The sequence below is a fragment of the Salmo trutta genome, chromosome 10 (assembly GCF_901001165.1).
Source record: "Salmo trutta chromosome 10, fSalTru1.1, whole genome shotgun sequence".
Classification (NCBI taxonomy): Eukaryota; Metazoa; Chordata; class Actinopteri; order Salmoniformes; family Salmonidae; genus Salmo; species Salmo trutta.
In genome coordinates, this window is record NC_042966.1 from 12789463 (window position 1) to 12813317 (window position 23855).

The 23855-nt window shown below is 42.2% G+C and overlaps 1 protein-coding gene across 3 annotated transcripts in view; it reads left to right on the forward strand.

The window, feature by feature from the left end:
- Positions 1–23855, forward strand: part of LOC115201131 (glutamate receptor ionotropic, delta-1) — a 436103-nt gene that overhangs the window by 343298 nt on the left and 68950 nt on the right. For all 3 annotated transcript variants that reach the window (XM_029764453.1, XM_029764454.1, XM_029764455.1), the window contains exons 6-7: positions 11170–11343; positions 19563–19724. In XM_029764453.1, the coding sequence (XP_029620313.1) occupies positions 11170–11343; positions 19563–19724 (336 nt within the window). The remainder of the gene's footprint in view (positions 1–11169; positions 11344–19562; positions 19725–23855) is intronic.

Sequence of the window (23855 nt, forward strand, 5' to 3'; positions counted from 1 at the left end):
GCAGCGTGTGCTATAGGTTGGGGGGGACTTTACCTAGCAGGGTCTTGTAAATGACCTGGAGCCAGTGGCTTTGGCAACGAGTATGAAGCGAGGGCCAGCCAACGAGAGCGTACAGGTCGCAGTGGCGGGTAGTATATGGGGCTTTGGTGACAAAACGGATGGCACTGTGATAGACTGCATCCAGTTTATTGAGTAGGGTATTGGAGGCTATTTTGTAAATTACATCGCCGAAGTTGAGGATCGGTAGGATGGTCAGTTTTACGAGGGTATGTTTGGCAGCATGAGTGAAGGATGCTTTGTTGCGAAATAGGAAGCCAATTCTAGATTTAACTTTGGATTGGAGATGTTTGATGTGAGTCTGGAAGGAGAGCTTACAGTCTAACCAGACACCTAGGTATTTGTAGTTGTCCACATATTCTAAGTAAGAACCGTCCAGAGTAGTGATGCTGGATGGGCGGGCAGGTGCGGGCAGCGATCGGTTGAAGAGCATGCATTTAGTTTTACTTGTATTTAAGTGCAGTTGGAGGCCACGGAAGGAGAGTTGTATGGCATTGAAGCTCGCCTGGAGGGTTGTTAACAGTGTCCAAAGAAGGGCCAGAAGTATATAATAATAGTAGAGAGAATGATTTATTTCAGCTTTTATTTCTTTCATCACATTCCCAGAGGGTCAGAAGTTTACATACAGTCAATTAGTATTTGGTAGCATTGCCTTTAAATTGTTTAACTTGGCTCAAACGTTTTGGGAAGCCTTCCACAAGCTTCCCACAATAAGTTGGGTGAATTTTGGCCCATTCCTCATGACAGAGCTGGTGTAACAGAGTCAGGTTTGTAGGCCTTCTTGCTCGCACACACTTTTTCAGTTCTGCCAACAAATTTTCTTTGGGATTGAGGTCAGGGCTTTTTGATGGCCACTCCAATACCTTGACTTTGTTGTCCTTAAGCCATTTTGCCACAACTTTGGAAGTATGCTTAGGGTCATTGTCCATTTGGAAGACCCATTTGCGACCAAACTTTAACTTCCTGACTGATGTCTTGAGATGTTGCTTCAATGTAGCCATATAATTTTTCCTTCTTCATGATGCCATGTATTTTGTGAAGCGCACCAGTCCCTCCTGCAGCAAAGCACCCCGACAACATGATGCTGCCACCCCCGTGCTTCATAGTGTTGGTGTTCTTCGGCTTGCAAGTCTCCCCTTTTTTCCTCCAAACATTACGATGGTCATTATGGCCAAACAGTTCTATTTTTGTTTCATCAGACCAGAAGACATTTCTCCAAAAAGTATGATCTTTGTCCCCATGTGAGGTTGCAAACCGTAGTCTGGATTTTTATGGTGGTTTTGGAGCAGTGGTTTCTTCCTTGCTGAGCGGCCTTTCAGGTTATGTCGATATTGGCCGCGTTTTACTGTGGATATAGATACTTATGTACCTGTTTCTTACAGCATCTTCACAAGGTCATTTGCTGTTGTTCTGGGATTGATTTGCACTTTTCGCACGAAAGTGTGTTCATCTTTAGGAGACAGAACACATCTCCTTCCTGAGCGGTTTGACGGCTGCGTGGTCCCATGGTGTTTATACTTGCATACTATTGTTTGTACAAGATGAACGTGGTACCTTCAGGCGTTTGGAAATTGCTCCCAATGATGAACCAGACTTGTGGAGTTCTACAATTTTTTCTTTTTTTGTCTTGGCTGATTTCTTTTGATTTTCCAATGATGTCAAGCAAAGAGGCACTGAGTTTGTAGGTAGGCCTTGAAATACATCCACAGGTACACCTCCAATTGACTCAAATGATGTCCATTAGCCTACCAGAAGCTTCTAAAGCCATGACATAATTTTCTGGAATTTTCCAATCTGTTTAAAGGCACAGTCAACTTAGTGAATGTAAACTTCTGACCTACTGGAATTGTGATACAGTGAATTATAAGTGAAATAATCTGTCTTGTGTTAAGCACAAAGTAGATGTCCTAACTGACCAAAACTATAGTTTGTTAACAAGACATTTGTGGAGTGGTTGAAAAACGAGTTGTAATGACTCCAACCTAAATGTATGTAAACTTCCGACTTCAACTCTAGGTAAAGGTGGGTGTTCTGTATTTACAGTGGCTTGAGAAAGTATTCACCCCCCTTGGCATTTTTCCTATTTTGTTGCCTTACAACCTGTAATTAAAATAGATTTTTTGGGGGGGGATTTGTATATTTGATTTACACAACATACCTACCACTTTGAAGATGCAAAGTATTTTTTATTATGAGACAAATAAGAAATTATACAAAAAAACAGAACTTGAGCGTGCATAACTATTTAAACCCCCCCACCCCCCGTCCAAAGTCAATACTTTGTAGAGCCACCTTTTGCAGTTATTACAGCTGCAAGTCTCTTGGGGTATGTCTCTATAAGCTTGGCACATCTAGCCAATGGAATTTTTTCCCATTCTTCAAGGCAAAACTGCTCCATCTCCTTCAAGTTGGATGGGTTCTGCTGGTGTACAGCAATCTTTAAGTCATACCACATATTCTCAATTGGTTTGAGGTCTGGGCTTTGACTAGGCCTTTCCAAGATATGTAAATGTTTCCACTAAGACCACTCGAGTGTTGCTTTAGCAGTATGCTTATGGTCATTTTCCTGCTGGAAGGTGAACCTCCATCCCAGTCTCAAATCTCTGGAAGACTGAAACAGGTTTCCCTCAAGAATTTCCCTGTATTTAGCGTCATCCATCATTCCTTCAATTCTGACCAGTTCCTCAGTCCCTGCCAATGAAAACATCCCCACAGCATGATGCTGCCACCACCATGCTTCACTGTGGGGATGGTATTCTCGGGGTGATGAGAGGTGTTGAGTTTGCGCCAGGCATGGCGTTTTTCGTGATGGCCCAAAAGCTCAATTTTAGTCTCATCTGACCAGAGCACCTTCTTCCATATGTTTGGGGAGTCTCCCACATGCCTTTTGGCGAACACCAAACGTTTGCTTATTTTTTTCTTTAAGCAATGTTTTTTTCTGGCCACTCTTCTGTAAAGCCCAGCTCTGTGGAGTGTACGGCTTAAAGTGGTCCTATGGACAGATACTCCAATCTCCGCTGTGGAGCTTTGCAGCTTCTTCAGGGTTATCTTTGGTCTCTTTGTTGCCTCTCTTCTTAATGCCCTCCTTTACTGGTCCGTGAGTTTTTGTGGGTGGCCCTCTCTTAGCAGGTTTGTTGTGGTGCCATATTCTTTCCATTTTTTAATAATGGATTTAATGGTGATCTGTGGGATATTAAAAGTTTCAGATAATTTTATATCCCAACCCTGATCTGTACTTATCCACAACTTTGTCCCTGACCTGTTTGGAGAGCTCCTTGGTCTCCATGGTGCTGCTTGCTTGGTGGTGCCCCTTGCTTAGTGGTGTTGCAGACTCTGGGGCCTTTCAGAACAGGTGTATATATACTGAGATCATGTGAGATCATGTGACACTTAGATTTCACACAGGTAGACTTTATTTAACTAATTATGTGACCTCTGGATGTAATTGGTTGCACCAGATCTTATTTAGGGGCTTCATAGTAAAGTGGGTGAATACATATGCACGCACCACTTTTCCATTTTTATTTTTTTGCATTTCACTTCACCAATTTGGACTATTTTTTCTATGTCCATTACATGAAATCCAAATAAAAATCGATTAAATTTCAGGTTGTAATGCAACAAAATAGGAAAAACTCCAAGGGGAATGAATACTTTTGCAAGGCACTGTAGGTAAGTGTTTGCTTCTCAAAAAGTCTCTTGAGAAGCGGGTGTGAAGAGTCAGTGAAAATAGTCTCTAAGGTAATTGTCTGTGTTCTATTGCACATCAGATGTTTTGGGTAGGGCTGCGGTAGACTTGGATGGTTACTCCGGTTTTCATTCTGATTCCACTTTTAATTCCCATAAGCCCGCTTGGCCCTTCTTCTCCGGAATGCTGCTGCGATCAAGTCCTTGATCTCAGGGGAAGTTATTAAAAATGCCGACTGGCCAGAGCCTGTGAAATTACAGAAGACAATAACTTATTTTTCCCAAAAATCTAACTGTCTTGAACACTTCAATCTCAAAGCTGAAAAAGAAAACACTAAAATCTGTGGAACAAGTCTAAACTTTTCAAAAAACTCAGTACTGTATTTAAAATGTATGGATTGGTTTACATTTATAAACAAACTTGTCTCTGGCGACACCGCCGTCACTTTTTTATGTCTTGTTTCTTTGCTCTGTCTGGGGTGTCCGACGACTTATGCCTCTCTCTTTCAGTCCAATACCAATTTGCGTCTGAGGAGCCAGTGTGGTGTATTACACTGAATATAAATGCAACATGTAAAGTGTTGGCTGAAATGAAAGATCCTAGAAATGTTCCCTATGGACAAAAAGCTTATTTCTCTCAAATTTTGTGCACAAATTTGTTTAGTGAACATTTATCCTTTGCCAAGATAATCCATCCACCTGACAGGGGTGGCATATCAAGAAGCAGATTAAACAGCATGATCATTACACAGGTGCATCTTGTGCTGGGGACAATAAAAGGCTACTCTAAAATGTGCAGTTTTGTCACATAACACAATGCCACAGATGTCTCAAGTTTTGAGGGAGCATGTAATTGGCATGCTGAGTGCAGGAATGTCCACCAGAGCTGTTGCTAGATAATTGAATTTTAATTTCTCTACCAATAAGCCACCTGCAATATCGTTTTAGAGAATTTGGCAGTACGTCCAAACGGCCTCACATCCGCAGACCATGTGTAACCACGCCAGCCCAGAACCTCCACATCCGGCTTCTTCACCTGCGGGATAGTCTGAGACCAGCCACCCAGACAGCTGATGAAACTGTGGGTTTGCATAACCGAAGAATTACTGTACAAACTGTAAGAAATCGTCTCAGGGAAGCTCATCTGCGTCCTCGACGTACTGGGCAGATGGCCGGTGTGGGCGAGCGGTTTGCTGATCTCAAAGCTGTAAATAGAGTGCCCCATGGTGGCGGTTGGGTTATGGTATGGGCAGGCATAAGCTATGGATAATGAACACAATTGCATTTTATCTATGGAAATTTGAATGCACAGAGATACCGTGACGAGATCCTGCCCATTGTCATGCCATTCATCCACCGCCATCACCTCATGTTTCAGCATGATAATGCACAGCTCCATGTTGCAAGGATCTGTACACAATTCCTGGAAGCTGAAAATGTCCCAGTTCTTCCATGGCCTGCATACTCATAAGACATGTCACCCATTGAGCATGTTTGTGATGCTCTGGATCTTTGTGTATGACAGCATGTTCCAGTTCCTGCCAACCCCTTTTTGGAGCTGGTGGAACCTGTGTGTGCTTGGGCTACCGTGAGCTTCATAGTTAGGTACCCTCTGAGCTGGCTTGGGGCGTGATTGTATGTCCCCATAGTATGTTATACAGAGTGACCGACTAAAGGGGAAAGTACAGTTATGAATATAACTACGGTTCCCTGCAGGAGGGAACAAGGTATAACATATTTTGTCCCTGCACTGTCAGGGAATTTGGGCTCGCTGAAGAGCGGTGCTAAATTGAAGAAATTCATGCGATCCCTGGTATTATAGCCAGGAAGGCGGGGCTTCCGAGAGCAGGTTTGACATCCATTGGCCTGTTGGCCATGATTTCAGTTTTCTTCAGGAGAATGTGATTGGTCACTGACTCCCCATAGAATGTTATATCTCATTCCCTCTTTCAGGGAACAGTAGTTATGTTCTTAACTGTACATTGTAGGCCTACTAAATAAATGTTTGGAGTAGATTGCTTGCTGAGCTGAACTGGGGCATGGTTTGAGGATAGACAAGGTGAAAGGGGATATTAAAACTTCTTTGGAATCGGTGTCCCTTCCACGGGATAGTTGAGCTAACGTAGGCTAATGTGATTAGCATGAGGTTGTAAGTAACAAGAACATTTCCCAGGACATAGACATTTCTGATATTGGCAGTAAGCTTAACAAGAATTTGACATGTGTAAAGATCCATGACCTACCAGAGCCGGCTAATCAAGACTGGTCAAGCTATGTTTTTATCATGTCTTCTCAATACTAAACTATTTGTTATCATTGAAGATATTTTGAATTAAATGTACACACTCGGGAACAGTTCATTTTAAACAGAGATTGTGAGTGCTCAACTTTCAAACAATTTCCCCCACTCTTCCCTGGTGGCTGCACAGAGCAAGTTTACATTTATTGGGATGAGTCTTGTCCTGGAGGCAGAGCTGAGAGATGTCCCCTAGTTGGGCCTGCTGCAAAGTAAAAATTGGCTGTATATAGTAATAATTCAGTATTTAAGGTTAGGCATAAAGTTAGCAGTGTATATGAATGTACAGGTAACTGACAAAATCATGGAGACACTTCAGTGAATGAGGGATACAAAGTATATTGAAAGCAGGTGCTTCCACACAGGTGTGGTTCCTGAGTAGGGCTGTGGCGGTTATGAAAATTTGTCAGCCAGTGATTATCAAGCAAATAACTGCAGGTCTCCCTCGAGCGCCAGGGAGGGAGAAAGGGAGCAGGCGTGACACTGTTGTAAAGAGAAACAATGTGCTTAATTTAGAAAAGTTGATAAATAAGTACAGTAGGCCTAGACTATAGAAAGTGAATGGGATCCTCCTCTTTTTAATAGAGGCCATCACTCTGTTTTCTGACGCAATTGCATAGCCTATAGAAATGTTGCGCAACATGAGCTCATGAGCTCTCATGAAGTGTTTGATTAGATTTTCGATCACATTTGCTTTGATGTCATAGTGATTAGAGGGACAATAGAGTGCTGAGTACCAGGCAGTTAGCAAGTTTGGTAGGCTGCTAATGACCAGCTGCAGCATCAGAAATTGGAGAAGCCTAATTACCCTAAACTGTCACGTATAATTTGACTGCCTTCATGACTCGCATCCTCTGGTGTGGCGGTAATACGGTCATGTAACAGCACTATTCCTGAGTAAATTAAACAATTAACATCCTATCATGCTTAAGGTCATGTATAAAAATGCTGGACAGGACATTATTTTGCCTACCATGTCTATGCCCCCATAGGATGACAATGCCCCCATCCACAGGGCACGAGTGGTCACTGAATGGTTTGATGAGCATGAATACGATATAAACCATATACCATGGCCATCTCAGTCACCAGATCTAAACCCAATTCAACACTAATGGGAGATTCTGTAGCGGTGCCTGAGACAGCATTTTCCACCACCATCAATAAAACACCAAATTATAGAATTTCTCGTGGAAGAATGGTGTCACATCCTTCCAATAGTGTTCCAGACACTAGAATCTATGCCAAGGTGGGTTGAAGCTGGTCTGGCTCGTAGTGGTCCAATGCCCTCTTAAGACACTTTATGTTCGTGTTTCCTTTATTTTGTCAGTTACCTGTATTATGAAAGGACTGTGGATGATTGGCCTGACAAAACCATTTTTAGAAGCTGACTGAATGGAAGCTGATCATTCAGAGTTTTTTTATTCCGCTGGGCTCGGCAGGTCTCAGGAAGAAATTACGATTACTCATTGTCCAAGACTGAGTCAAGACCGAGTAAAAATGTATCTGACACCGAGACAAGACACTCAATTTGTGGTCTCGAGACCGGACTCGAGACACACTGCCTACGGGTTGCTACAATATACATATATACAGTGCATTCGGAAAGTATTCAGACTCCTTGACTTTTTCCACATGTTGTTACTTTACAGCCTTATTCTAAAATGTATTAAATAAATAAAATGCTATTGTTAAATATGGGACCCTGCATGGATCATTTGCTTTGAACATCATCAGGCATAATATTTGTTGCTAATATAGAAATGTGTTTAATTAGTGCAAGCTTAGATTTTCTTTCCTGCAGATGTCATTTGTTGTTGTTAATTACATTTGATATCAGTCAAAATTAATAAGAACAACTATTCTAAATAATATGTTTCTGAGAAAAGCGTTATGATATGGATTTTCTTTAAAGAGAGATCAGAAGTTTGTGTGACTCAGATGTTCCAGAGTTGTGTAGAATCACGCAGGGGAGCTATTTTTTACATTCAGCATCACTCCATCAAGGAAAATGTAGTATTCTATCTTACAAAGATATCTACATATATTTCAGGATGTTGTATATCCTGGAAATAATCAGAATTCATGTAAACTGTATGAGATATTACCATTAGGTTTTTAAAACCACAATTCAACAAAATTACAATCTCTTTTTGTCTTGTAATAATTTTAAGCATATTTTAACACAGGCTTAAGACCTAACAAACACTTTGTACTTTTTTGTAACACTTTTTACAAAGGCACGGCCCTGTTGTTACTTCATATCTCAGCAATAATGCCTTGCATTATGCCTGGGAAGAAAGCACTTCGATTTGCTCAACTTGCCACTGACTCAACCATTGGCTCAACTTACCCTAATACAAACATTTAGACTATTAGCCCACACAGCTACAATGATGAACTTTCATGCTAGGTTTAAGACCTCATATTGAAGCTCATAGAGACACCAATTGATGTATAAAACAGTCTAAAAATGATCTACTTTGGTTTAGACACAAGCATCATGAAACCCCTAACCTCTAAATTCATTTTACTTTGTGAAAATCCAATTTTTGGACCTAACTTGCTTAGCACGTTGTCCATGTTGTTTCTTCCTCCATGAAAAGATGACCTCTTCTGAAATTTTTGGTCAAATTATTTAATTTTGTGTATAGTTTCCTAGAAGAAAAGGTGGCTCAGGTTACCCCTTAGGCTCAACTTACCCTACTCCCCCCTAATCTGTGTAGTGTGCACTGTTAATAATTTAGGTTAAAAAATGATGTTGCTTTTGAGGCTGCTTGTTAAAAACTATTTCTAGTTTTTCTGTCAGAACCAGCAAATCGTTTGTCATTGTAATATTAGCCTGCAATGTATTGCAATTGATGGTTCCAGTACCACCATAAGGCACTTTCACACTGTGTAGCTAGCTTGTCCTAGCTGAGACACTCTAACCTTGGTGTACATACTGTAAGTCGCTCTGGATAAGAGCGTCTGCTAAATGACTAAAATGTAAATGTAAATGTGTTGTACTACCAGACAGATCCTCCAGAACAATGCTGTAGCTTTACATCACTTATTCATCTGCTACAGGGGCTGCAACGGCCCAGGCCAAGATCAACACTACTCTGTCTAAATAAACATGAGTGTTTACGAAAGAGATCATGTACTTTTGCCAGGGGTAAACAGTTGTGTCCTCCATCCAAATATCCGTCTGTTATACGCTGTGTACAAAACATTAAGAACACCTTCCATTCTTGATACCTTCTTGATACACATGTGAAACTGTTGAGTGTGAAAAACCCAGCAGTGTCAAAATCTGGCACCTACTTCCATACCCCGTTCAAGGGCACTTAAATCTTTTGTCTTGCCCATTCACTTGCTGAATGGCCCACAAACACAATCAATTTCTCAATTATCTCAAGGCTTAAAAATCCTTCTTTAATCTGTCTCCTCCCCTTCATCTATGCTGATTGAAGTGGATTTAACACATTTTTGTATTTGTGCCATCAATAAGGGATCATAGCTTTCACCTGGATTCACCTGGTCAGTCTATGTCATGGAAAGACCATGTGTCCTTAATGTTTCGTACACTCATTGCAAGTCCATAGTCTGTTGTCCATCGTCCCTATCCTGGGCCACTCTCCTGTCTGGGGCTTGAGAGTCTAGAGTAGCTTGGCTCCAGTCTTCAGACCTGTTGGATGACCAGATGGTCTTCCCCGGGGGTTGGCATGATAGAGGCCCAGTCTGCACAGCACCTGCAGATGTTGGACACATCAGAGAGTGAAATCAGGAGGGGCATGGGAGGCCAGGCTCAGAAAGTGGAGAAGAGCATTAGGAGGCTTTTAGTGCTAACACCAACCCCAACCCTCCTCCTGGCCTACACTGCTGTGGGGATTTCCAGATTTACATTTACCTGAAAAAAATCAGTGTGTAAAACTCTGGCATCTTTATGTGGAGAAAATACCATTGTGATGATGAGTAAAACATTACCCACACGGCTTTGCTTCATAATTTTGTTAGAGAATCTGCACCTAACTCATATGTCAGCTCTGAGTATTATTTTATAATGCTGCGACGAGCATTTATTTCCCCTATATCACATTATAATTGTCGCATGAATGAATCATGCCAAACGGTCAGCACCAGATGTGCCTGTTATTATTACCAAATCATGCAAGAATCAACTCTCTCATTGATGTGGAAGTGATATAGAACCGTAAGCTTCCCTGCTGCTTCAGACAGACAGAAAGCCCAAGCAAGCAGAAAATATCACAAAAACAAAGAAATATGAGAAGACAAGCTAACAGCTGCGGTGGTGGGGTGAGCAGGGAGGCTGGGAACTGGCAGTGGCTGACTAACACCTATCCTGGGGGTGGATGTGGTGGGTGAGATAATGGGGCCCTGGGTCGGGTTGGTCTCCCCGGCAGGAGCTCAGAGATTGCCTGGAGGCTGAGTGAGCTATGTGTTGTCAACAACAAGCAGACCCAAGGAAAACGAAAGAGCAGAAGGAAGATGCTCTTTCACCACGAATCAAAGCATCCTTATTCCTACTAATCTAAGAGATTCATCTTAAGGATGCAGCTCCTGCAGCACTGCCACCTGCTGAGACCGAGGCTGTCCTAATATGGACACCGTACACCATAGATTTCTGAGGACACAGCTCTCGCCTAAGTTTTCCCTTTTCATGACTCTTTCACTTGGACGTCAAACACTTAAATGACCAATTTCCCTCTGACACATTCTTTCCCTCAGGGGATATTGCAGTTTCTACATGCAGAAAATTGCTTGAATATTGATTGTGGGTTTCCATTCTCATGTGCATTGTGCTGTTTAGATGGGTTTGGCCACTGTGCCCATGCCTGTTCTGAATCAAAGTGAAAGTACTCTTCAGGTACGGTGTCCATATAAGGACAGTCTCAGTAGGACTTGTCGGTCTTGTCAGGAGACTGGCAACAACTGATAAGTCTTACACTAGTCCGACTGAGACTGTTCTTATGTGGTGACCATACACAGGGACTCTGTCCACCTTGTCGTAGTAGTTACAGGCAGGACAGTTTTTGTTTCAAAATTCATCTCTATAGAGTTTTTATGCTGTAACATGTCTGTCCCCTTCTCTCAACCTCTCCCCTTCTCTCCACCTCTCGTTATAGGAGATCAGTGACACGGAGATCATGGAGCTGGCCCACAGTGCTTTGGGGCGGATGACAGTGATTCGTCAGATCTTTCCTCTGTGGAGGGACAGCAACGTGCGCTGCATGAGGAACAACCACCGTATCTCCTCCCTGCTCTGTGACCCACAGGAAGGATACCTACAGTCACTGGAGGTCAGTTCAAAAAGGGACCTTTTCTGGCAACTTCACATCAAGGTCTAACAGTTGAAGTCGGAAATTTACATACACTTAGGTTGGAGTCATTAAAACTCGTTTTTCAACCACTCAACAAATTTCTTGTTAACAAGCAATAGTTTTGGCAAGTCGGATAGGACATCTACTTTCTGCATGACACAGTCATTTTTCCAACAATTGTTTACAGACAGATTATTTCACTTATAATTCACTGTATCACAATTCCAGTAGGTCAGAAGTTTACATACACTAAGTTGACTGTGCTTTAAACAGCTTGGAAAATTCCAGAAAATGATGTCATAGCTTTAGAAGCTTCTGATAGGCTTATTGACATAATTTGAGTCAATAGGAGGTGTACCTGGGGATGTATCTCAAGGCCTACCTTCAAACTCAGTGCCTCTTTGCTTGACATCATGGGAAAATTAAAAGAAATCAGCCAAGAATTCAGAAAAAGAATTGTAGACCACAAGTCTGGTTCATCCTTGGGAAAAATTTCAAAACACCTGAAGGTCATCAGTACCCTCAAAGCTCATCACCAAGCTAAGGAACCTGGGACTAAACACCTCCCTATGCAACTGGATCCTGGACTTCCTGACGGGCCGCCCCCAGGTGGTGAGGGTAGGTAGCAACACATCTGCCATGCTGATCCTCAACACTGGAGCTCCCCAGGGGTGCGTGCTCAGTCCCCTCCTGTACTCCCTGTTCACCCACGACTGCATGGCCAGGCACGACTCCAACACCATCATTAAGTTTGCAGACGACACAACAGTGGTAGGCCTGATCACCGACAATGACGTGACAGCCTATAGGGAGGAGGTCAGAGACCTGGCCGGGTGGTACCAGAATACCTATCCCTCAACGTAACCAAGACTAAGGAGATAAATGTGGACTACAAGAAAAGGAGCACTGAGGTTGCCCCCATTCTCATCGACGGGGCTCTAGTGAAGCAGGTTGAGAGCTTCAAGTTCCTTGGTGTACACATCAATAACAAACTAGAATGGTCCAAACACACCAAGACAGTCGTGAAGAGGGCATGACAAAGCCTATTCCCCCTCAGGAAACTAAAAAGATTTGGCATGGGTCCTGAGGTCCTCAAAAGGTTCTACAGCTGCAACATCGAGAGCATCCTGACCGGTTGCATCACTGCCTGGTACGGCAATTGCTTGGCCTCCAACCGCAAGGCACTTCAGAGGGTAGTGCTTACGGCCCAGTACATCACTGGGCCAAAGCTGCCTGCCATCCAGGACCTCTACACCAGGTGGTGTCAGAGGAAGGCCCTAAAAATTGTCAAAGACCCCAGCCACCCCAGTCATAGACTGTTCTCTCTACTACCGTATGGCAAGCGGTACCGGAGTGCCAAGTCTAAGACAAAAAGGCTTCTCAACAGTTTTTACCCCCAACCCATAAGATTCCTGAACAGGTAACCAAATGGTTACCTGGTATATTTGCATTGTGTGCCCCCCCCCAACCCCTCTTTTACACTGCTGCTACTTTCTGTTTATCATATATGCATAGTCACTTTAACTATACATTCATGTACATACTTCCTCAATTGGCCCTAACCGGGCTATCTGCATTGTGTCCCACAACCCGCCAACCCCTCTTTTTACGCTACTGCTACTCTCTGTTCATCATATATGCAAAGTCACTTTAACCATACCTACATGTACATACTAACTCAATAAGCCTGACTAACCGGTGTCCTTATATAGCCTTGCTACTGTTATTTTCAAATGTCTTTTTACTGTTGTTTTATTTCTTTACTTACCTACAAACACACACACACACACACACACAATTTTTTTTCTCGCAGTATTGGTTGGTAAGTAAGCATTTCACTGTAAGGTCTACTATTCGGCGCACGTGACAATTAAACTTTGATTTGATTTGAGGTACCACGTTTATCTGTACAAACAATAGTATGCAAATATAAACACCATGGGACCACGCATCTGTCATGTCATCTGTCAGGAAGGAGATGCGTTCAGTCTCCTAGAGATGGACGTACTTTGGTGCGAAAATTGCAAATCAATCCCAGAACAACAGCAAATGACCTTGTGAAGATGCTGGAGGAAACAGGTACAAAAGTATCTATATCAGCAGTAAAACAAGTCCTATTTTGACATAACCTGAAAGCCTGCTCAGAAAGGAAGAGCCACTGCTCCAAAATCACCATAGAAATCCAGACTACGGTTTGCAACTGCACATGGTGACCAAGATCGTACTTTTTGGAGAAATGTCTTCTGGTCTGATGAAAGAAAAATAGAACTGTTTGGCCATAATGACCATTGTTATGTTTGGAGGAAAAAGGGGGAGGCTTGCGAGCCGAAGAACACCATCCCAGCCGTGAAGCACAGGGGTGGCAGCATCATGTTGTGGGGGTGCTTTGCTGCAGGAGGGACTGGTGCACTTCACAAAATAGATGGCATCATGAGGAGGGAAAATTATGTTGATATATTGAAGCAACATCTCAAGACATCAGTAAGGAAGTTAAAGCTTGGTCGCAAATGGGTCTTCCGAATGGACAATGACCCCAAGCATACTTCCAAAGTTGTGGCAAAATGGCTTAAGGACAACAAAGTCAAGGTATTGGAGTGGCCATCACAAAGCCCTGACCTCAATCCCAAAGAAAATTTGTTGGCAGAACTGAAAAAGTGTGTGCGAGCAAGGAGGCCTACAAACCTGGTTCAGTTACACCAGCTCTGTCAGGAGGAATGGGCCAAAATTCCCCCAAGTTATTGTGGGAAGCTTGTGGAAGGCTACCCGAAACATTTGACTCAAGTTAACAATTTAAAGGCAATGCTACCAAATACTAATTGAGTGTATGTAATCTTCTGACCCACTGGGAATGTGATGAAAGAAATAAAAGCTGAAATAAATAATTCTCTCTACTATTATTCTGACATTTCACATTCTTAAAATAAAGTGGTGAACCTAACTGAATTTTTACTAGGATTAAATGTCGGGAATTGCGAAAAACTGAGTTTAAATGTATTTGGCTAAGGTGTATGTAAACTTCCGACTTCTACTGCATATGCCTAGGGTCGAGAGTCTTTCCTGACCATGTTACCTGACCAGGGGCCCTAGTGCCGAGTTATTCCTGGTCAGGAGATTTGTTCAGGAAAAAAAAAATATCCCCACATATGACATTCAGAGCCAAATAGCACTTGCGCTTCATAATATGTTCAAGGTCGATCATAACAAATAAATATGAAATAACAAGAATGTGTATTGAATACAGAGTTCTATGCCAATGTTTACTATTACTGTTATCTGATGCTGCCAATGGGACAAAGTCAGTGACCCCTATCACATGTTACGGCAGTGACATCCCCAGAATGAAAGAGCCTTCTGATTGTTTAGAGTATCACTGAGCCTTTGACCTGGGGGCCCCTGAGGCCCCCTGGGGGTCAACAGCACATACTATATAGTGTATCTCCCATTGAGTGACAATGGATGATGAGAAGTTCCACAAGGCTGGGCAATTGACATGTGTTGGAATACAGTGACAGGTGTTTGGGGTCTGAAGGACAGATAAAGAAAAGTTGGTTGAGAGCATGGAAACATAATCAATAGAATGGGGATGCCAATCCTTGTGATTCTATTTCTATGGTTGAGAGGACCAGGATGCTAGCGAGGCGTTAGATACCCTGTGGTTCCTATTGACTCATTTTGTTTTGTTAGTTGTTTTGCTTTCAGTCTCCTGAGTCTCTCAACAGTCTTTTTTCAGACTAAACTTCCCACTCATATACATGTTTCTAGTTTACTCATCAAGTAACCTACACTTTATTGAAAAAATGGTTTATCAAATTTTATTCGTCACATGCTTCATAAAAAATGCGGAGAGAAAGAAAATACGTATTAATAAACAGACAATGAGTAACGATAACTTGGCTATATACACAGGGTACCAGTACAGAGTCGATGTGCAGGGGTATGAGGTAATTGAGGTAGGTAATTACATATAACTAGGAATAGAGTGACTTGGCAAGAGGATAGATAATAAACATTGGCAGCAGCATATGTGATGAGTCAAAAACGTTAGTGCAAAAAGGGTCAATGCAGATAGTCTAGGTAGCTATTTAACTAACTATTGGAGGTAGAATAAAATAAATAAATATTGGAGGTAGAAACTGTTCAGGGTTTATTGATAACAATCCAACAAATAATAGTCGGACATTCTCGCAAACTCGGTTGAGTAAACGCTGAGTAATCACTTCCTGCAGTTTATGACAAGAATATGTTTTTGAATACATTACCCCTTTTGAATACATGCAGTATGGGAATCAACAAAAATACAGTATGATGACAAATGTATCAAAGATACCCCTTTGATATGGCAGCTAGATAGCAGCTAGACATTATCAATCAACCACCCAACAAAATCACACGGATGCTGCTCTCTAACATCCCTCCCCTCTGTTCCTCATCCCTCCGCTCTGTTCCTCATTAATGTAACCAGAGGTGTCTCTGAATGGAAAAAACCTTGAACCCACCTGAACTCTCGCTATCGCTAACCGTTAGCAGATGGCCCAACTCCTCAGGGGACTCCTATCTCAATAATTCATGAAAAAGAGGGTTAAATGCTCTTTGATGTTAAATCACCTTCATGACATGGCAAACGCTGGTTCATGCTGCCGGCGAACCCCGTCAGCGGTTTATCACAAAATTTGCAATTTCAACACTACTGTATCTACTTCCCCCTGGAAAGATGTCAGTTAGCCATGTATTAACAAATTAGCCATATCCGCACCTTCAGTCTGTCGTTATTTGTATTTTGGATTTATTGTGGATCCCCATTACTACTGTTCCTGGAGTCCAGCAAAAATTAAGGCAGTAATATACAGTACACTATAATACAATTTTAAAACAGATTTAACAATAGATTAAGTGTGTGCCCTCTGGCGACCACTCTAGTACAACACACAATCCAGGTGTACGTGTGTGTATAGTGTGTATGCTATGTGTGTTTGTATGTGTGTGTTTGTACCTGTGTGTGTGACTCTTCACAAATCCTCGCTGTCCCATAAGGTGTATTTTTATCTGTTTTTTTTATCTGATTTGACTACTTCCATGGGTTACTTGATGTGGAATAGAGTTTCATGTAGCCATGGCTCTATGTAGTACTGTGCACCTCCCATTGTCTGATCTGGACTTTAGTACTGTGAAGAGACCTCTGGTGGCATGTCTTGTGGGATATGTATGCATGGGTGTCCGAGCTGTGTGCTAGTAGTTTAAACAGACAGCTCGGTGCATTCAACATGTCAGTAATTCTTACAAAAACAAGTAGTGATGAAGTCATTCTTTTCTCTACTTTGAGCCATGAGAGATTGATATGCATATTATTAATGTTAGATCTACGTGTACATTTAAGGGCCAGCCGTGCTGCCCTGTTCTGGGCCAGTTGTAGTTTTCCCAAGTTTCTCTTTGTGGCACCTGACCACACGGCTGGGCAGTAGTCCGGGTGTGACTAAACTAGGGCCTGTAGGACCTGCCTTGTTGATATTGTTGTTCTCCCCATCTTAGCTACTGTTGTACCAATTTGTTTTGACCGTAACAGTTTACAATCCAGGGTTACTCTAAGCAGTTTAGTCTCCTCATTTTAGTCTCCTCAATTTCCACATGATTCATTACAATATTTAGTTGAGGTTTAGGGTTTAGTGAATGATTTGTACCAAATACAATGCTTTTATTTTTTGAAATATTTAGGACTAACTTATTTCTTGCCACCCATTCTGAAAGTGACTGCAGGTCTTTGTTAAGTGTTGCAATGATTTTACTCGCTGTTGTAGCTGACTTGTATAGTGTTGAGTCATCCGCATACATACTGTAGACACACAGGCTTTATTTACTCAGAGCCAGTGGTAGGTCATGCTGGCGTACACCAAATCACTTCCATAACGTGGCGTTCCATTCCACTTCTCTGGGTGACATTGAGTTTGACTGAGATCGCCGATCACAGATCTCTTGATTGAGGCTTCTAAAGGGGTCACTTGTTGAACTCTGGTCGAACCTCTTGTATCAAACCTGTTGCGATCGTGAAGTAATCTGAAGGTTATCGTCAAAAACACAGAGATCAGGACAGGCCACGCACAGCTAACAACAAGGCGGAGGAGAGGACTGAAGAAGGGTGACAAGGGCACGGGGAGAAAACATAGAGAGAATGCTCGTTGTTGTTGTTCTTGTCTTCTCTAAGTGCCAGTGGTGGAGAGATTTAGGTCCAGGGGGTTGGGATTGATGGGGACGTTGTAGCCAGTGTCGCTGTCCCAGTTCTTCAGTTACAAACTACCCAGCAGATGCAGTCAGCAGCCCAGCCTTAGTTAGCCCTGCCCAGCTTTAGCCCTGCCTAGACTTAGTTAGCCCGGCTCATAGCTGTCCTTGAGGCTTCTACTCTGGCCACAGACTAGTGTAGACTGCTCTATGCATTACTACACTCTAGTTGGCCTGCATATTGTTGGTCTGATCCTCATCCATATGTCATGTTCACACTCTAAAATGACAAAAGGCATAATAATTAAGTTATCATATTATGATGAGGTGTGAATGTATGCCATAGCCCATATATAGTGTTATCATGCGGATGAAGCTCCATGTTGTTTAACCTCTACAGGATTGGTGTGTCCCCCGTGGGACGGTTGATCGAACGTAGGCTAATGTGATTAGCATGAGGTTGTAAGTAACAAGAACATTTACGAGGACATTGACATATCTGATTTTGGCAGAAAGCTTACATTCTTGTTAATCTAACTGCACTGTCCAATTTACAGTAGCTATTACAGTAAAATAATACCATGCTATTGTTTGAGGAGAGTGCACAGTTATGAACTTGAAAATGTATTAATAAATCAATTAGACACATTTGGGCAGTCTTGATACAAAATTTTGAACAGAAATGTGATGGTTCATTGGATCAGTCTAAAACTTTGCACATACACTGCTGCCATCGAGTGGCCAAAATCTCAATTGCGTCTGGGCTGGAATAATATATTATGGTCTTTCTCTTGCATTTCAAAGATGATGGTACAAATTATTATTATTTTTTTGTATTATCTTTTACCATATCTAATGTGTTATATTCTCCTACATTAATTTCACATTTCCACAAACTTCAAAGCGTTTCCTTTCAAACGGTATCAAGAATGTGCATATCCTTGCTTCAGGTCCTGAGCTACAGGCAGTTAGATTTGGGTATGTCATTTTAGGTGAAAATTGAAAAAAGGGGCAGATCCTTAATATTGCTTTTCCAATGTGGTGGAGAAGGGAGATGGCATGAATTGTCAGTGCAGAGGATGTCATAATCATAGCCTAGTGTAATGTCTGCGTCTTCTGTCTCTGAAACAGTTGGACTGCCCCGCTGCTTATTTGTCACTGTGCATTTAGTTTCTGCTCCATGGCGCTGGGTTGACTCTGGCGCTGGACTCAAATCTGGTCAAGGGGACTGTCATGCTGTGTGTCACTTTGATAGGGGCGTGTGTGTATGTGTGTCTGTGTGAGTGTGCGTGGGCGTCTTGCGGTCCTGTGTGCGTCATGCGCACCCGCGTGCGCGTGTGTGTCTGTCTGAGAGTGTGCCTGCATGTGTGTTTTGGGGGGCCTCATGTGGGGCTCATTTAGCCCAGCGGTTCCTGATGTCCCCAGCTGTGTCCCACTCCCAGTCAGAGTGCTTTCTATTCCCGGAGGTAATTAGGATTAGCACCCCTTCACTCCCCATCAGAGCCAGAGCAACATCTGTGGCGCTGCTTAGAGAAACAACCACAGAGCTCTGTTTATAAAGCTTTTCTGAACTTTGTTTATGCAGTACTTTTCCAAGTCCTCATACCGCACAAACAGACAATACCCATTGGAAATCCTGGTCCTATTAAACACATCAAAACACACCAGTCCTACCATTCCCTAATGGTGCAGCCTCAATTTTACTTTTGTACAATGAATAGGTTGTGCATCAACAATGATTTAATCACATATCACTGTTTAACTGGTTTCCATGGTCTCCAATCTCTGATGTGTGTGTTTTCAACAGAGATCCTAGAAATGTATTGTTTAATACAACATTTTACAATCAGTTTCTAGAATGACCAAGATGGTTGATTCTCAGTCATGTTGCTATGATGCCAATGTCCATTCTAGAGTTCTATATGTGATTCTATGCTGTTTTCTCCCTCCTCACTCTCTCTATGTGCCTTTTACTGTCTGTACTTCAGGTGTCCAACCTGTACCTGTATGACAGCGTGCTGGCGCTAGCCAATGCTTTCCACAGGAAGTTGGTGGACAGGAAGTGGCACAGCATGGCCAGTCTCAACTGCATCAAGAAGTCCACCAAGCCATGGAATGGAGGCTGGTCCATGCTGGAGAACATCCAGATGGTAAATTTAGTACAACATTTTAGTTGAATATTATTACATGAATATTAACCTTTTTTTATATATATATATATATACAGAGGCTTGCGAAATGTTGTTGCCTTGCAACCTGGAATTAAAATGGATTTTGGGGGGGTTGTATTTTGGGGGGGCTGTCCCAGTCTCAAATCTCTGGAAGACTGAAACAGTTTTCCCTCAAGAATTTCCCTGTATTTAGCGCCATCTATCATTCCTTCAATTCTGACCAGTTTCCCAGTCCCTGCCGATGAAAAACATCCCCACAGCTTGATGCTGCCACCACCATGCTTCACTGTGGGGATAAGGTTCTCGGGGTGATGAGAGGTGTTGGGTTTGCGCCAGACATAGCGTTTTTCTTGATGGCCAAAAAGCTCCATTTTAGTCTCATCTGACCAGAGCACCTTCTTCCATATGTTTGGGGAGTCTCCCACATGCCTTTTGAGGAACACCAAACACGTTTGCTTATTTTTTTCTTTAAGCAAACGACAAGAGGGATGAATACCTTTGCCAGGCACTGTACAGTGACTTTCATGACTTTCATCATGCTGAATACCTGAAAGGTTGTTCAAGGAACACAAGTTGTGAATCCAAGGTTTTTCCGAAGCAAAAGGGCTCAAGGCCGTGAAAATTGTATGAAGCAGAAAAGAGTAAAATAAACTGCCCTTGAATCTAATTCACTCTACATGTGTCACAACTGGAGATGCACAGCTGTGGGAGATACAGATGGTTGCCAGCCCTCGGCTTCCATGAAATTTCACCTGTTGCCATCCACCGCACTCACATCTTCATTCAACACTGGAGCTACACACTAGATTTGCGCTGCAGAATCTCCTAAGGTTTTCGGGGGCACATTTTCCAAATGTGGTCTTTAGAGCAGCGTGGGAAAACGTGTGTGCATGCCTGTGTGTGTTCTTCAATTGCATGCTCCTTTAATGTTCTATGAGCCACAGAGGGCTGTGGAGAGATATACTGTCAGGTCCAAAATGATTGGCACATTTGATAAAGATGAGTAAAAAAGACTATCAAATAAATACAAATAAATAACAATAAAAGGGACAATTTTATTATTTCATACTAACATAATTGCTCAGAAAAGGAAAATAACATCAAAGATAAACCACGATATTTAAATGTTTTATTTTTTTTAAATGTATAATGCATCCTTCTTTCGACGCAATACTCACCACTAGTGTGCGGCCCAAAGAGCTCTATTGTCATGTGATCTGACCATAGCACCGGTTCCAATCCAACTGCCAATGCCGTTTAGCAAACTCCAGGCGTTTACATTTGGTGAATTACATGAAAATAGAGCTGTTTGGCCAAGCACACCAGTGTTAAAATTTGGTGGTTGTAAGGGGTGCATAACTGGTGGCAGCGAAGTCAGACGTAGGAGAGCAGAACTGGGTAATAACCGGAGCAGTTTAATATATATATATAACCACCAGCATCCAGAATAATAAAGAATGGGTACAAAACCCGTCGTGCACCAGACAACAATGTGCACATGCACTTACAACAAACAATACCACACAAAGACATGGGGGGAACAGAGGGTTAAATACACAACACGTAATGAGGGAATGAAAACCAGGTGTGTGGGAAAACAAGACAAAACAAATGGAAAATGAAAAATGGATCGGTGATGGCTAGAAGACTGGTGACATCGACCGCCGAACACCGCCCGAACAAGGAGAGGAACCGACTTCGGCAGAAGTCGTGACAGTGGTGGATAATTAGTATTATGAGGCTAGCTTGCTTCCGCTGGTCCTGGGCCCCCTTGTTAAAAGGATAGTTCACCCAAATTATAAAATTGGATATTGTTTGCCTTACGCTCTAAGCCAGTGGTCACCAAATGGTCGGTCGATCTTCAAGGCATCCCTAGCCGATCACCAAACGTTTCTGTAGAAAAGCCAATGATAAAGCTGTGCGCTCCTTTTTTTAATAAATTTTTTTTGTATTGCGCTGTTGGCAGTAGGTGCACTTATTTCAGAAGCCCTGCGCGCCATGAAGACAGTGTTCCCATTTTGAACCATGTCATTTGTTTGATGGGACAAACTCCGCCTACCCGGTGGACCAGGAGAGCTGTGGCTAAATCAAGTGTGCTTACTGTGCTGGCCAATTGGAAAGCCCAAATCACCGTACCTACATCTTCCACGACCCCACAGCAAAGTTTGATACTAGCCTATGTGAAATTTCATGATGTTTAAAACCATGACCAGAAAGAGTCTGTCAAAGAATATAGCAAAGAGCTGCTGTTTTTATGAGTGAGTTAATGTTTGTTTTTATTCAGCAATGTTCAACACTTTTACAAAACATAAAACGTGCTTCTTATTTGCATTAACAGCTCGTCGAGTCTATTTTAATATTGAGGAATATTTCATAGTAACAACATGAATTTGTGCATGAAGCAGGAATAATGCGATGCGACTAGATTGGTGACGGTGTCCCCTCTCTCTGTTCAGGGTTAATTAATTCTCTGCCGATTTTGTTGTAAAACGTTTCTTAAACAGAAGCAAACTGAATGAAACAGGGAGAGACCTACCTCCATTTGTCCAATAGAAACTCTTGTTTTAGTTGCAAAACGAAACGATTTGCAACTCTTTGGCGGAATGAATACACCCCAGTCTCACCTGAGGAAAAGAGAGAGCAGGACCGTGAGAGGCGGAAAGGAGAGAGCAGGGACCGTAAGAGGCAGACCCTCTGCTGTTCTCTCCTTCCACTGAGACTGACCATCAGATGCAGGTACCATCAGCCCAGTAAAATAAAAAAGCTAATTATTTGGTAATTATTTCAGGCCAAGAATAGCATTTATTAGGACTACTGTATTAGGCCTACTGCACAAACCTCATTCCCAAATAACTGTTTTTATTAGGTTAATGTTGCACAGGCTTACATTTGTTAAATCATGTTCAAAGAAAAATTATCTGAGTGGAAAATTCCAGCATGGTCGTTAACTGCGAAAGTGATCTTGACTCAGAAAAGGTTGGTGACCACTGCTCTAAGCAGTCTATGGACAAGGTACGACACTAATCCATCCGTGCTTTGGTTTAGTTTCCTTGGCACTGTTTTCACATGCTAATGTGACACAAATCCCATTCAAGTCATGGGACCAATATTAGCATTTTTTGGCGCATCATGTACAAATCATCCAAATGTATCTAAAATTGTGAAGCTCAACATAGTCACTTATATGATGACTGGAATGGGATTTGTGCCACATATGCTAAAATGTTAGCATGGTAAACTAAACTAAACCATGAATTGCTGTCATACCTTGTCCAATGAATGCTTACAGCGTAAGGAACCCGATGTGTCATTTTGTAATTTGGGTGAGCTATCCCTTTAAGGTCAATAACATCATAAACTTTACCCAGTACCAGGACATTTTGGCCAAACACCTGGTTGCCACTGTTACGAGGCTGAAACTTGGCAGCAAGTGGATCTTGCTGCCAAGATAATTGGCCAGAAAATCAACATCAATCTCTGGACTTGAACCCCATTTTAAACCTGGGTTTTGAATTGAAGAAAGCAGTACATAAGCATAGACAAAGGATGTCAAGGATCTGGAAAGATTCTTTATGGAGGAATTGTGTAAGATCACTCCCAATGTTTTCTCCAATCGCATAAAACATTTTAGAAAAAGGCTCAATGCCGTTATCCTCGCAAGATGAGATGAGGTTTTGAAAACAGGGTTGTCAATAGTTTTGACCCCTATACATTTGCAAAAATAAACTATTACTTGTTAAACAAATTCTCTTTCTCTGAGTAATTGTATTAGTCTAAAATAATATAATTTTCCAATTTCTTTGCATACAATATAGCTCAGTATTTGGATTATTTCTCACCTACTGTCTTTTATGCTCACCTTTACCAAGAGTGCCAATAATTTTGGGCTTGACTGTATTTGTCTTAGAGAAATTGGCCAGTCCCTAGCACAGTGACATTGATTCAAACATGCAAACTGATTCAACCACAATATTAATTGTCTCACATGCTGACCAGAGCAGACACGTAGTGTGCGAGAGCGTCGCAAAATACATTTAGAAATCCATGTTATTCAATTAATGCACCCACACTGCTCGCGTGCGCCAACGAGCGTCTACGATGCCAAGGGCT